Source organism: Stigmatopora argus, chromosome 14 (genome assembly GCF_051989625.1).
Source record: "Stigmatopora argus isolate UIUO_Sarg chromosome 14, RoL_Sarg_1.0, whole genome shotgun sequence".
NCBI lineage: Eukaryota > Metazoa > Chordata > Actinopteri > Syngnathiformes > Syngnathidae > Stigmatopora > Stigmatopora argus.
Genome location: NC_135400.1, coordinates 15004942 through 15019466, shown reverse-complemented (window position 1 = coordinate 15019466; position 14525 = coordinate 15004942). Strand labels below are relative to the sequence as shown.

Below are 14525 nucleotides of genomic sequence, written 5' to 3'. Positions count from 1 at the left end.
CACGCGGCTCTCGTGTCATTTAAAGAGATAGGATAGGATGGGGCAGCTGTGCCCAGAGCTTCTTTCTCCCTCTCCTGCGTCTTATGTAACCCGAGCAGTGGCTTCTGCTGATGGCTACGCTGCCTTGTGCAATAAAGGTAGAGGATCGCGTGCACACCACGTGACTATGATCGGTGTGCGTGTGCGTGCGTGCGTGCGTGCGTGCGTGTGTGCGTGCGTGCGTGCGTGCGTGTGTGTGTGTGTGTGTGTGTGTGTGCGCGCGCGCGTGTGTGTGTATCGACGCTGTGTGGGGGGCTAGGATTTGTTAGGCGTCTGATCCGAGTCGCTTTATCCTCATTAGAGTCGCGGGGGGTGCCGGAGCCATTCCCAGCTGACTCCTGGCCAGAGTTAGCAGACACCCTGAATCGCAGGGCATAAGGAAACAAAGGACAAGCATGCACACTCGTACCGATGCCTAGGGGCAATTTAGAGTGTCCAATCAGCTTACCATGCATGTTTTTGGAATGTGGGAGGGAACTGGAGTGCCCGGAGGAAACCCACGCAGGCCCGGGGAGAACATGCAAACTCCACACAGGTTTGAACCCAGGAGCCCAGAGCTGTGAGGCCGACGTGCTAACCACTCGCCCCACCGGGCCGCTATATATAAATATACAGGGGTGTATCCGGGGCATAGTATACATCTTTGGACATACTGTATCCTTTTTATCCTTTTATTGGCGTCACCTCCTTGAGGAAGGCACACCTGTTCACCACTTTCCCTCCTCTGCATGTTCTGAATCTGCATTTTTTTTCTCTCTCTCTCTCCCTCCTTCTTTCCAGGCTCCCTCCCTTGCCATTTCTCCCCAAGTCCAAGACTGAGGCTAAGAGGGAGCTGTAGAGCTTTCTATTTATAGACTGTAACCCGCCCTGCTCAGCCTCCCACCCTCTTCGACACAAAGAAATACACCCACACAGACTCGCACAAAGCAAGCGTGGAATGGACAAAGCACATAGACACACACACACGCACACACACGGACACCCACACTGAAACAGCAAGTGAATTCATGCATTCACAGTGTAAATACAGAAGCGCAGTGTGCACACTTGATGTAATACAGGCAGAAAATGTCAAGTGCAAAGCAAAGACACATAAAAAGGCAACGTACGCTCAATGTGGCGAGCATACGAAAGCATCAATAATGCAGTGATTTTTCGGAGGAGGAAAGGAAACACGCCATGTAATGGATATGGGGGTGGGGGGCTTCCGCGCATGCATGTCTTTGCACTAGATATTACTGATGCTGTGGGCATAAATCTGTTTACAAAGTCACATTGTGGGGACTCGTGTCCCTTTTGCTGACAGGAAGCACCATTCATTCCATTTTAATCAACGCTTTCAAAAAGGCTTAGTTACCATAAGAATAGATAGAATGTTCTTTCACCAGAAGGAACCAACCTGCCAGTAATTGTGAAATGATAGCATTGAAGTAAATATATACTTCAGATTTATTCAGAATTGTATTTTAGCTATTTATTTTATTCAATAAAATGTAAAGTATCTATAAGGATTTTACATATACTCTCATTATCTTTCTCCATTGCAACTTAAAAGAGTATTTTTTTCAACTATTAGAACTGTAAGATTCTCAAACAATTTTATTTGTGTTGAAACGCACTATTTTGAATTTCTTAAACATATAATATAGCAATAAACAGGGTTGTATGGACTATAAATACTTCCGAAATGTATGTTATTTTCAAAACATGGTCAGTTTTCTGGTGTATATGCATTATTGCTACTTTATGCATGTAGAGAATATGCAATGTGACCTTGATTGACAGTGCATTGACCCCGCCAACTTAACCTTTCATTTACATGTCAGATGGATCAGACTTCCAAGCTCAAGCTATGAAAAGTGCTCTGTTCTCAATGTGTATTTCACGTCAGAAGCGGCAACATTGTGCTGGAAAGTGATCGGCTACATTACCGTCCTAAAAACTTGGGGTCAAAAGAGGACGACATCCCACAGAAATGAGTGCTACTGCTGGTAAGAATACAAAATATTGAATTCAAATCATGGAAAGATGAATGAAGACAGACACCTCAACACATGTACACACATAGGAAAGCGGCACTGCAGTGAAGATGACTCAGCCACTCGGGTTGCCATGGAAACACACCCTCTTTGCAATCAGTCTCTAAGTAACTGCTGTTGCCGAGGACTGAAATTTTGCATGTGCGTGCGCTCACATTCAGTTGTGAATAACCATTAAGTCTATAAAAAGGGCTCCAAAAGAGACGGTTCATTTCGTCATGTTCAGAAACTGTTCTATTTCAAAAATAATACATCTTTTAACGCACAATTAACTTTACAGATTTGGATATCGTTGAAAAAAGTGTTTAGCGTGAAGCACCCTAGACACGCCTGCACCTCTGATGCATATTTATTATTATATCACTACACCACACAGCAACGTAGGGGTCTTCAGAACACGGCCTGGGGGCAAACTGTAGCCTGCTGCCCAGTTTTTATTGCCTCGCAGCAGATTATAAATCATCAATATGACAGTCTGTTATATTTCTCAGTTTGAACGGTAGATAGAGATAACCACTTAAAACGGGGACTTTTTCACTGGAAAAGTGGTTATGCAAATATAAATAAATGATATATTATATCATTTGAATGATCTAAAAGTGTTTAGAGATCCTAAATATAATGTATTCAGTGAGCCACTTGCCTGCTCTTCATTGACTAAACACACACACACACACACACACACACACACCAGATGGCATATTGTATCAAGTGTACCATAATGTCTTTGTTCCTACTGTGACTGAGGTTACAAAAAGATGAATATGATGTTCATTTCTGTCCCAACTCTCTTTTTCAAAGCTGTAACTCTTCAATTTTTCCTTTCGCATTCATACATTTCCCCACTTTGTTTTCCCCTTCTCTCCATTCATGTCTTTCATGCCATTCATAGTGCTACACTACCAAGCTAAGCTAACACAGGCACCTTGCCCACCCACTGCAAGCTTCTCGTCCAAACACTGATCGGTGTGTTCGGACCGATTGACGTCAGAAATGACGCACGGCGGACTGGGATGTCCGCCGCTATCGAAGGCCGGTATGCCGAGGCCTTGGACACAAGTATTATTGGCCAGCAGAGGGAGAGATACACAAAAAGAATAGAATGAGTGGGGAGGGGGAGTTTTTCAATGAACCTTAGAATATCATGCTGATTTGGATTGTTCTATGAGAATTATGTAGCAATGTCAACCCTCTTTTGGCCCTGGGCTTGGGGACTTGTTTTTTCTAATAAGTTTGAATTGCGATTGTAGGATATCAGGACATGACTGGTTAGCATATGGGCCTCCCAGTTCAGAAGTTGCGGGTTCTAGTTCCAACGCCGGCCTTCGGTTCTGAAGTTTGCTTGCACTTTGGTTTTCTCCCACATTCCAAAGACATGCATGGTAATTTAACTTGGATGGGAATAGACGTCCAATCTATTTGTACCTGGAAGGCTGGAAGCAAGTGAACATGTTTCAGTGACAGTGATGTGACTGGACATTCAATTTTAAGTCAGCCCTCCCAGTCGAATTCAAGTTTATTTTTATAGCCCTGAATCAATAAACGACCGCCAAAACAGTTCATAATCATTTGAAATGCAAATTATATACCATTGACGGCAATAGATGTCCAAACCATTTGACCCAGGAAAGATAATGATTGATCAACCCCATGGACTGCAATAGGCACACTTTGCATTTTACATTTAATGCTGTTGGGGTCCCTCTGGTGGTGACAATGTCAATTACAATATTGCCTCCAGATGTTACCAAATGGGATTAAATGTGTTTAATTATCAAAGAAGAGTACAATTAAAAGATACTAAGTAAGTAAAACTAAGTAAATCCTGTTGAAATTAACTAAAAATTAGCTTGAAATGAAAAACAAACTAATAAAGAATAAAAATAAAGAATAAAAACCAATAAAAATATACCAAATGCAATTCAAAAACATAAAAAAATAAGTCAATTTAGAAAAAAAAACTAAACTGTATTGAAAAATCCAAAACTGCGTACCGCTACAGTGCGATGTAATTCACACCTGTAACCGATAGGGGCGCTAACCCCCAAAAAGCGCCATTTGACTGCTTCTTCCCGCACGAAGAAGGCTAACCAAACAGAGCCACAAGCTAACTAACAACGAGTTAACTTGCAACCGATTTGCGATACTTGACATTGTAAGAAAATAAAATATAAACCCGGGGTACTCCGTTAACGTTACCGCTGGAAGCGGGCCATGCAGCTCCCCAAAAGGTAATGAGCCGGAAAGCCTTCAGGTCTCGGCTCGGCGGTGCCCACAAACTGCAGCCACACCGGAATGACTGGCAGCCCAGGTTGGTGCTCTCATTTGGGGATCACTCGCGAAAATAGAACGCTGTGATTTTGGGGCCTACGCCCAGCTTCTTCGGGAAGATCCCACAGTTTGATGGAAGGTGTCTCGATTTTTAGCCACATGTTCAGCGAAACGTGGCCTAGTGTTGGCCTGGGAGAACATTACGTGCTCACTCAACAGCCCGTCACTTGTCTAGTTTAGGCGGTTTTCAATCTCTGCGTGCAGCTTTGACATGGTAGTGTTATGCTAGCATTTCCTTTAAAAGAAAATTGGAAATATTGTCATGGCATGCAACTGATTAGCAATTTTGCTAGACATCGGATTGCAAAACGCGCGTTAACGCGTTAAAAATTGTGACAGAAATGCCTTTGTTTGGAGCTGGCGCCTAGCTAGCTTCTGTGGCGTGTTTCGGGATACATTACACGCGTGGATGCAATATTAACAAAATGTTTTTTTGGTTTAAATATAGTTAGTTTTTTATGAAGGGTTATGATCACGGTAAATTGGTTTGAAATAATACATAGCCTCAGCAGGGTTCAACACGACAGGCCGTAGAATACACTATCATTTTCGTTTCCCCCAAACTTGCAATAACCGGCTCTCATCTCTTTGGAACAATCCTCCCGTATCATTGCCACCCGTTTTTGTGTGCTCTTGTGTATTTATAGCCATGATAATATGCGGCTGATAAGGCAGTGTTTCCTATTGAACTATGACCATGTGGAAACAACATTCACGAAGTGACTGAACGCCTGAATAACGTGCTGTTTGCAAATATTTGTATCTAAAAACAGTGTGATTCTTGGCGTCTTAAACTTTTGGGTGATCAAGTTCAATATCATTTGGAATAATTCATTAAATCAGCCCAAATTCTGTGGTTATCACATTGAGAGACGTATCTACTAATTGCAAACAATTGCAGCAGCTGGGATTGATAAACAATTAGATGAGGGAGTCAAATTCATTTTTTTCACGCGTTTCCGTCCAATATGATCATTGTATTACATTTGAAACAAATTGAATGATAGCTTCTTAAACTAGAGGTTGGTAAAAAAAAGTTTAGTTCAACAATTATCCAAACACTAAAAGAAACTAAAATCAATTTTGCATTCTGCACCCAAAAATGTTACATTCAGGTGTCTGATCTACAACAATAAAAACCGTGTTGCCTGATCATAAAGAAAATTTTACACCGAATTACATCATAAAACTCGCCTGGATGAATAAAAACCAGGCCATTGTTTGTATTTCAAGACTAACAAACTGTTGCTCACAAAAATCTTGATGATTTTGATGTATCCCTTTTTTTCTTTAACATGTTGATGCCTTAAACAATCCACCCCTTCATCGTTATTTATTTTTAAAATATTCTGCTCTACAGAGTTGATAGTGTGCCATTCATCGAAGACGCAGTGAGGTCCAGAGAACTCGGTTCGGCAACACTTTCTGACACATTGCCCTCCAGCTTGGCTGAGCAGCCAGTGGTGCCTAGCAATGCCTATGCTGATACGGATGCCCTCCAGGAAGAGGGTGAGGCTCATAGAAAGAGCTTTTTCAAATAAATAAAAATTGATACAGCCTTATGTTTGCATCACTCAGGTGGATTTGAAGCTGATCAAGGTGTCTGTGATACTACTTTTGGTTGGAAGTCGCTGGGGCAAGAGTTGAGGCCAAATGACGTGACGGCGGATTTAAACTCTTTTCAGCATGGAAACCGTGCTTTAGCTTCAAAGGACATGAGAAAATCGCAGGGTGAGGCCCTATGAGGGGGGAAAAAGAATAATATTGTATTGTATGGTCATTGTTTGGATAGGTGTTTAAATCATTTTTTGTCAACGTGGTATCGTAGACAGAGGGATGGCCCACTCGGATGAGTCTCGGTTGGCCAACCTCCTGCGCCGGGTCTCAAGGGAGGATGACCGTGATCGACGGTTGACCACCCTCAAGCAGTTGAAGGAATTTATCAGTCACAGTGAGAACAAAGTGGTCAGTAAGAATGTGAATTTTGTTCAAAAGCAAAAAAAAAAAACGAGTAACACAAGTTAAATGGCTAAGTGTGTATATTTGTTTCGCTGCAGAACTTGGTCAAACAGTTGGACACCATCCTCAGCACTTTGAATGATATTTTGAATGAGAGGTAAGATGGACTCTGACATGGTGACAGTCGTTTTATCACAGTAATAACTCGCCACTTTAAGGATGGACACCACATATATGATTAATATTTATATCTATATATATATATAAAAGGCAAATCACAATTAAAGATTTCACTGACTGCTAGAGCACAGTGTCTACCTTCAGAGTTAAATAATAGTATATCACAAAGGTAGCACTAATACAAGATTAGTGTTGAAAGAAATAATTCTAATAAAAAACCCTTCTTTTTTATGGTTAATAGTAGTAAGCTGCTTTGGGAGTTGCGGCAGGATGCGGCGGCCTGCTTGGGTCTTCTCTGCACGGTGCTCAACTACGAGGCGGAGCGCATCTTCAAGTGGCTTTTCCTCAAGTTTGCTGCCAGCACGCGCGACGAGGTCAAGCTGTTGTACCTTTTAGCAACACACCGTGCTTTGGAGGCGGCGGGGGAGAGAAAGGCCTTTACGCAAGTCGTGCAGGTAACCACAAACACACATTGGAATTTCGCCTACCTGGAAATGACTAATGTCATTTATTTGATTGTTTTTTATTATTATTATTTTATTGTATTTTTATTTTTTATTTTTTTGGGTAATCTTGTTTGTTTTCTGTGTTACAGCTGGTGATGGGCAATCTGCAGTCCATCTTGGAGAATGTGGACACTCCAGACCTGCTTTGCCAAAGTGTCAAGTGTATTCTACAAGTGGCCCGTTGCTACCCACATGTCTTCAGCACCAATTTCAGGGTGAGTTTGTTGGATGGTGAATGACGCTGTAGTATACAGACTTCAGTATCATTACTCCATCTTTGCGTCCTTGTTTTTTTTTCCTCTATTAGGACACCGTGGATATCTTGGTTGGCTGGCACATTGACCACACTCAGAAGCATTCGCTCACTCAGCAGGTATCAGGTCAGTGAAAATTCTGCTTTTGAAGGGAAAGGTTTCATGTGTTCTAAATGTTCCCCAAAAGGTTAGTTCTACGGGTTGAAAAGATTTATTCTGAGAAAGGGTGCCATTGGCTATCGGTGTTGTGTGCACGAGTATACTTCATTGTATGTAGGAGAAACTCGTGTGAAGAAATCGTTCAGTGCTCGTAGATATCTGTTATACACGAAAGAGATGCGGCAAAATGATACAACTACAATGATGAACAGCCTCTCATGTGATGGCCACCTGGCTTTCTCGAATCTCGAATTTTTTCTCGTATCTAGAGCTAATTATTCGCTCAATTTTCCTTGTATCTTGAGCATCTCGTAGGTAGAGCTGCTCGTATATAGAGGTACCACTGTATTGCATTTTTTTAAATATGTTTTTGGCCATTTTGAAAACCCATTCAAAGACTAAAGTAATATATACAACAGTTAGATTAAGCATAAAATGTGGCATACACTGTATAATAAATCAGAATCATAGCTCTTAGCTCTGCCTTGTTGCCTTTTTTTGTACTCAAAGCCTGGCTACAGAGTCTGGAGCAGTTCTGGGTGGCAGATTTAACTTTTTCCACCACACTTCTGGGCCAGTTCTTGGAGGACATGGAAGCATATGCAGAGGTGAATTGTGCTCATGTGCGCTTTTAAGACATTTTTTTTTGCTAACTGACTGACTTGGTTTTGTTTTTAGGATCTGGGCCACGTGGTGTCAGGCGAGGTGGTAGATGAAGACATCCCACCGCCTGCGGTGTCGCTACCAAAGCTGGCAGCTCTTTTGAGGGTGTTCAGTACAGTAGTTCGCAGCATCGGGGAGCTTTTTAGCCCCATTAGAGGACCACCCATCACCGAGGTCTATGTCACTGATGTAAGAGCAGTACACGTAAAAAAATGTGTTTCTCCTGGTGTGTTAAATGTACATTTTTCAAATATAGATCTAGTATACAGAGTAAATTCCTTTCCTCTTTACCTTTCAGATTCTTAATCGTGTACTGGCGTGCGTGACCACAGCCAAGCAGGTCCAGTTCTCCGAGGCAGTCCTCACTGCAGGAAATGAGTGTGTAGGCGTGTTGCTGGCCAGCATGGAGCCCTGTGGCCAACTCATGGAGACGGTCTTGGCCTATGGCTTGGACCAGTTGGATTGCTGTCAAATTTGTGGGTCAGACTACAACTTGGCAGTACTCGGCCTTCTCACTCTGGTACGGCCACCTTTAATTCGATTACATTCATTCAGGACAGGGGTCTTAAAATTGGGGCCCACTTGTTGCCCACCGGACAATATTAGCAAACCTCCATTTGTAGTGTTAGTGTTGCCCTCACATATTTTGAGATGAACACAAAAATAAATGCAAATATTTTAAATGAAATGACTGTATTAAAGTATTATGCTTAAATACCATGCTTATTCTTTATTTTTTGTAGCAGCTTTTATTTACTAGAAGTTTATTTTCCAATGTAAAGATGAATGTTTAACGTTTTTTTAATTTATATTATTATTATTTTTACCATTTAGATTGTGGAACAGATCAACACAAAGCTGCCTGCTTCGTTTGTAGAGAAATTGTTGGCTCCTGAATCACCGCTGCTGGAGTTGCGTTTCCATCGAGAGAAAGAGGTTTGTGACCAGGTGTTATTACTCGATATATAAATTCACAAGCATAGAATTATTAAGGATTACACTAGGTTTGCACCCAAGTCCAAAGTTTCCTCAAAACTGTTTAGGTGCTTACAATAGTGCCTAATGCTTGTAACAATCAAAGCTCTTGTGTTGAACTCAATATTTAAATTCATCAGCTAACTTCTGCTAGTCCTTATAAAGTGCAAATGAATGTAATATCTTTGTCTGGATTTTATTATTTTAAATGAAGGACCATGCTTTTCCAATTGTGTATGGCCATTCTACAGGTGGTGTCAGGTATACACGGGGTGTACCAGGCACTCCTGAGCCTGAAAAATATTCCAACACTAGAGGCAGCCTATAAATTGGTATTAGGAGAGATGGCATGCGCCCTGTCCAGTGTTCTTGCAATCCTGGATCTGACGAGTGGGCCCCTGCCAGCCGATAGCCCCTGCTTCAGCATTCAGCACGCTGCTTTCGCTTCAGTCAGCCTAAACCCGGAGAAGGCACAGTTCATTCTCATCTTCAATCTCAGCACTCTCACCACCATTGGGAACACCAAGAATTCACTCATTGGGGTAAGATACACAAGGGGACTAAAATGCTGTAATGCAATTCTGTTTACCGCTCTTCGTTTGAGGAATTTATTGGGCACTCTTGGTTTTGCATCTTAGAATTCAAAATGTTGTCATTGTTCATTGTCCTCATATGATTTCCTTTAAGACAATTTCCAATTATTTCACATCCCCTGGGATTAAACTCTTGAAATATTATGGCAATTCTACCCAACTCCAGGCGGTGCTTTATCAATAAAAGCTCACTGTTCACCACCAAGCAAAATATGAATACTAAAACAATGGATCTAGCAAAGCCTGGTTTGAATGAAGTAATGGACTGTTTTTTTTTCATTGTGTGGTTATTTATTATTATTTTTTACCTGTTTTTAGATGTGGGCTTTGTCTCCCACGGTCTTTGCCTTGCTCAGTCACACACTGATGCTGGTGCACTCTGAGTTAGCAGTCTTCTACCCTGCCATCCAGTATGCTGTGCTCTACACACTTTATTCCCACTGCACAAGGTAATAATATCAGCTTATTTGTTTTTGCAAATTCACAATAATGCCACATCCACCCAGAAACTCTGGTCCCTTGAATTTCTGAGAGTCGTTAGGCCAACCTTGTGTCTCATCTCCCCTGCTTCTCTCTCTCTCTCTCCATTAGACACGATCATTTCATCTCATCCAGCTTGTCGTCATCTTCCCCGTCCCTGTTTGACGGTGCTGTCATCAGCACTGTCACGACTGCCACCAAGAAACATTTCAGCACTTTGCTCAACCTTTTGGGCGGGCTGCTGGTGAAGGATCATCTGTACCCCGAAGCCAGGTTTTTTCTTTCGTCCTTTTCGTGCTTTGTCTTTGCATTATTCCCCCCAAAAAGAGGATTTTAACCGTAAGAAATTTGTCGTTTGCTATGTTTACATATCAGGAGGTTGCTGTTGACATGGGCTCAAGAAATCTCTTTGCTGATGAAAAAGTCAGACACCTACACCCCGCTCTTCTCCTTGCCTTCTTTTAATAAGTTATGTCGTGGTCTCCTGTCCAATGGTAAGGGTTGCTTTTTTTCCCTTGATGCCCTCACAGATGGATGCTTGTTAATAAAATAGGTCTTCTTTTCCTTTGCTGTTTTACTATATAGCCCTGAATGAGGATCAGAGTGTCTGCCTTCAGACCTGCCATAGCTTACTCATCCTCTCCTCATCTTTATCTACAGAGCTTTTGCAAAGGTAAATGCACGATTGTCCCCACAATAATGATGATGATAATAATATTTATGATGATGATAATATTAATTATGATTAAAATGATAATAAAAATGATGATGATGATCATGATCATGATGATAATAATAATGATGATGATAATAATAATGATAACGATGATCATAATAATAATAATAATAACGATGATGATAATAATAATAATGATGACGATGATGATGATAATAAGGATGATGATAATAATAACGATGATGATAATGATAATAATAATGATGATGATGATAATAATGAGAATGAGATTGACAATGATAATAATGATGATGATAATGATAATAATGATGATAATGATAATAATGATGATGATAATAATGATAATATTAAATAATTAGCTTTTTTGTCATTACATGTCATCCCACACTTAACCCTTGGTAGCGAAGGTTTTTCGGTCTAGCAGCAATTAATAGCATCTCATTGCGCTTTGCGGAATATGACCTTACCGTTTACTGAATTTCACTGGTTTTAGGTGCGTGGATGTGTGCAGAGTCCAGCTGGTCCACTCAGCTGTGAGGGTGAGGCAGGCCTATGGCAAATTGCTGAGGACCATCCCGCTGGATGTTTCTTTAAGGTAACATTTGCAATATAAAGTACAAAACTATTTCTATAGCGATTGAACTTTCAATATACAAAATGGCCAACGGTGTGTTTGAGCCTATCAGTATACGTATCATTTTTTTTTTGCTAATCTAGTGAAGAATTGCTATTATGACAATAAAAAAAATGTGTTCCCCCACATTGGTTTTGTCATCAGTAACCACAGCCGCCCAGAGATGACTCAGATATCATTAGCCATCCGTCACCATATGAGCCGAGCATCAAGCAGCACCTTACACCCCCAGGACTTCAGTGATCTCATCAGCTTCATCCTATATGGAGTGCTGCACCGTGGAGGGTATGTACATTAAAAGCAAGCTCATAAATTCTCTCAGACGATAAATTACGTGTATCGGAATCCAGACATTTTATGCAACATGTCACAAACCCAGTAATTTGTATATATATATACCACGGGGTGAACACAGGTTTTGGTAGGAAGACTTAAATCTGACATGTTTTGCTTCCATAACACATGGAATGGAGCTACCTCATTTTTGATAGATTGTGGAAAATATACTTTCTACCCAAAACTACTGATGTGTTAAGGTTAACTGTATGTTTATGTCAGTGGAGTACCACATAAGATTCTTGTCTGTTTTTTTTATAGCAAGGATCCATGGCTGGAGCGACTTTATTACAGCTGCCAGCGCCTAGAGAAACGGGATGGTCGAGGTGGTGCTGATGGAACACGTCCTGGTGTTGTTCCCAGAGCCCTGTTAAAAACTGAAGTGGTGCTGTGGCAGTGGGCAGTGTGGGAAGCTGCCCAGTTCACCGTACTGTCAAAACTGCGAACTCCACTTGGTCGGGCTCAAGACACCTTCCAGACTATTGAAGGTGATACCCAAGTTGTCGCTTGTTTCTGAGAAGTTTACTTAGGCAATAAATGCCCAAACTTTCAAGCCTTTCAAGCATATGGAATAAATATCAAATAGCCAAGCCTCGCCCTGCTATTTTTTTTAAAGGTATGATCCGCAGCCTGGCCGCCCACAGCTTAAACCCAGAGCAAGATGTTGGAGTATGGGCTGGCGCTGGAAGTGACGGGGATGGTCACCATTCTAATCAGCTCCGCATCACTCTACTGCTTCAATACCTTGAGAACCTGGAGAAGCTCATGTATAACGCTTACGAAGGCTGTGCTAATGCTCTCACTGCCCCACCTAAGGTAGACGGACAAGTCTCACTACATAACTATCCGGTTGGAATGTTGAGCACATTTTCAATTTGAAACACTCAAATTTCTCCTTTTTTTGCTTAGGGTATCCGGACATTCTTCTACACCAATCGTCAGACATGCCAAGACTGGCTGACGAGGATCCGCCTCTCGCTCATGAGGGTCGGTCTCCTCTCTGGACAACCAGCGGTGACTGTTCGTCACGGGTTTGACCTTCTTGCTGAGATTAAGAACAACAGCACTCAGGTAGGAAGAAGGACTCAGTCAGTGACAATTTCATCATAGGGCATTCATGATGCAAATTATGTATTTATTTATTTTTGTTCATGGCAGGGTCCAGAGTTGGAGATTCCTCTAACATTATTGGCGGAGGCTCTTTGTGAGCTACGCTGTCCTGATGCCATACAAGGTCTTGCTGCGTGGAGCCTCTCGAACACTGGCAAGAGTCTCAGTTGGTTGTCCTCGGTGGCTTTACAAGCAGAAGGACGGTATGCTACCAAGAAATATTTTGTGTTCTTGCTGTACCTATACTGTGAATGTTTTTTCTTGGACTCTAATCCCCAATTTTTCCCTTCATTTGATATGCAAGATGGCTTTTTTGAATGGAAAACAAAAAGTTTGGGGTGTGTTCTGACACGTTTTGTGGCTGTCCCTTCAGGTTTGAGAAAGCAGCTTTAGACTACCAAGATCAGCTGTCTGCAGTTTCAGGGATGGACTGCAGCATCAAAAGTTCTGACTGCTACCTACTCAAACTCTCCAGCAATACCAACAGCCCCAAACATACAAGCAATGGTAATGAATTGTAATCAAGTCTCTTAACTTCACCTAGTCTTGATTGCCATTATAAAGATGATGTACACCGATTTGTATTTTTCCCCGAAAAGGTGATGGCAGGAAGACTGTCCTGCTGAAGTCAAATGAGTGCTCTCCTGAGGTGGCCAATCTCCTGGCCAACAAAGCATGCCAGTGCTATGTGGCACTTTGTGATTGGCCTTCAGTCAAGGAATGGCAGGCCACTGTTCATAACCTGAAACAGAACTCCACCAATCTAGTCGGCATCAACCTCAGGGCTGATTTCAACTACATTCAGGCCTTGAGCCGCTTTGAGGACGGCGATTTGACTGAATGTGGTGCTCAACTGGAACTTCTGCCTGGAGAAGACTTCACTTTGCTCTCCGGTAGCAAGGACAAGATAGGTGAGCGTGGGCCCAATCCTTAAATTTAGCATTGTGTCCAAGGAAATACATGCCGTTATTTTAATAAGGGTGACAAGGAACTATTTTTTAAGGAATACTTGATGGTCCTAACAATGATACACCACTTTTAAGATGGATTCATGAATATTTGGACGAATACTGGGCATCAAATCGTTTCCTAAGCATCCTGATCAACATTGCATGATTCTGTGTCTGGTTTAGATCTAAAGAGGTTTCTGACCTCATTGAGTCCTGATCCTGCAGAACTTCAAAGAGCTATTGAGGTGCAGCTCCTCCGTAGCGCAGTTAGTGCCCTGCCAAAAAACAATCAGCCACCGGACCAAAGGGCCACTACCAACCAAGAGTGAGTACAAAAAGGGACTTGGAAATTGTGGTTCCTCTTTCAGGTCGTGCCTGTTTCAAACAAATTTTTCTTTGACAGAGTACAGCCAAATACTTGTGTTATAGTCTAACATGTCATGTATTTTTACAGTACATTAGTGCGCTGCCTGAAACAAACTGGGAGGATCTGCCTGGGTCCTTTACGCCTGTCAACCCTGACCCTCTCCGATGCCTTACCCACCCTTCCTACTTTGCAGCTTCACTGCACCGTCACTCTGGAAAACACGCTTTCAGGACAAGAGGCACGTACCCCGCTA

General features: G+C 42.0%; 1 protein-coding gene across 4 annotated transcripts in view; it reads left to right on the top strand.

Annotated features, from left to right (window-relative positions):
- Positions 1 to 14525, top strand: part of smg1 (SMG1 nonsense mediated mRNA decay associated PI3K related kinase) — a 29934-nt gene that overhangs the window by 693 nt on the left and 14716 nt on the right. For 2 of the 4 annotated variants that reach the window (XM_077618622.1, XM_077618623.1), the window contains exons 1-27: positions 4159 to 4389; positions 5770 to 5918; positions 5988 to 6140; positions 6238 to 6374; positions 6467 to 6525; positions 6790 to 7003; positions 7144 to 7269; positions 7362 to 7434; positions 7978 to 8075; positions 8146 to 8319; positions 8429 to 8650; positions 8965 to 9066; positions 9357 to 9647; positions 10017 to 10147; positions 10290 to 10451; positions 10554 to 10672; positions 10764 to 10851; positions 11369 to 11470; positions 11654 to 11794; positions 12107 to 12333; positions 12462 to 12661; positions 12755 to 12916; positions 13004 to 13158; positions 13329 to 13462; positions 13555 to 13866; positions 14089 to 14230; positions 14360 to 14510. In XM_077618622.1, the coding sequence (XP_077474748.1) occupies positions 4313 to 4389; positions 5770 to 5918; positions 5988 to 6140; positions 6238 to 6374; positions 6467 to 6525; positions 6790 to 7003; positions 7144 to 7269; positions 7362 to 7434; positions 7978 to 8075; positions 8146 to 8319; positions 8429 to 8650; positions 8965 to 9066; positions 9357 to 9647; positions 10017 to 10147; positions 10290 to 10451; positions 10554 to 10672; positions 10764 to 10851; positions 11369 to 11470; positions 11654 to 11794; positions 12107 to 12333; positions 12462 to 12661; positions 12755 to 12916; positions 13004 to 13158; positions 13329 to 13462; positions 13555 to 13866; positions 14089 to 14230; positions 14360 to 14510 (4101 nt within the window). In that variant the 5' untranslated portion in view covers positions 4159 to 4312. Of the gene's footprint in view, positions 1 to 23; positions 138 to 819; positions 2031 to 4158; positions 4390 to 5769; positions 5919 to 5987; positions 6141 to 6237; positions 6375 to 6466; positions 6526 to 6789; positions 7004 to 7143; positions 7270 to 7361; positions 7435 to 7977; positions 8076 to 8145; positions 8320 to 8428; positions 8651 to 8964; positions 9067 to 9356; positions 9648 to 10016; positions 10148 to 10289; positions 10452 to 10553; positions 10673 to 10763; positions 10852 to 11368; positions 11471 to 11653; positions 11795 to 12106; positions 12334 to 12461; positions 12662 to 12754; positions 12917 to 13003; positions 13159 to 13328; positions 13463 to 13554; positions 13867 to 14088; positions 14231 to 14359; positions 14511 to 14525 lie in introns of those variants that run through there. The other 2 variants (XM_077618625.1, XM_077618624.1) reach the window with 2 other exon arrangements.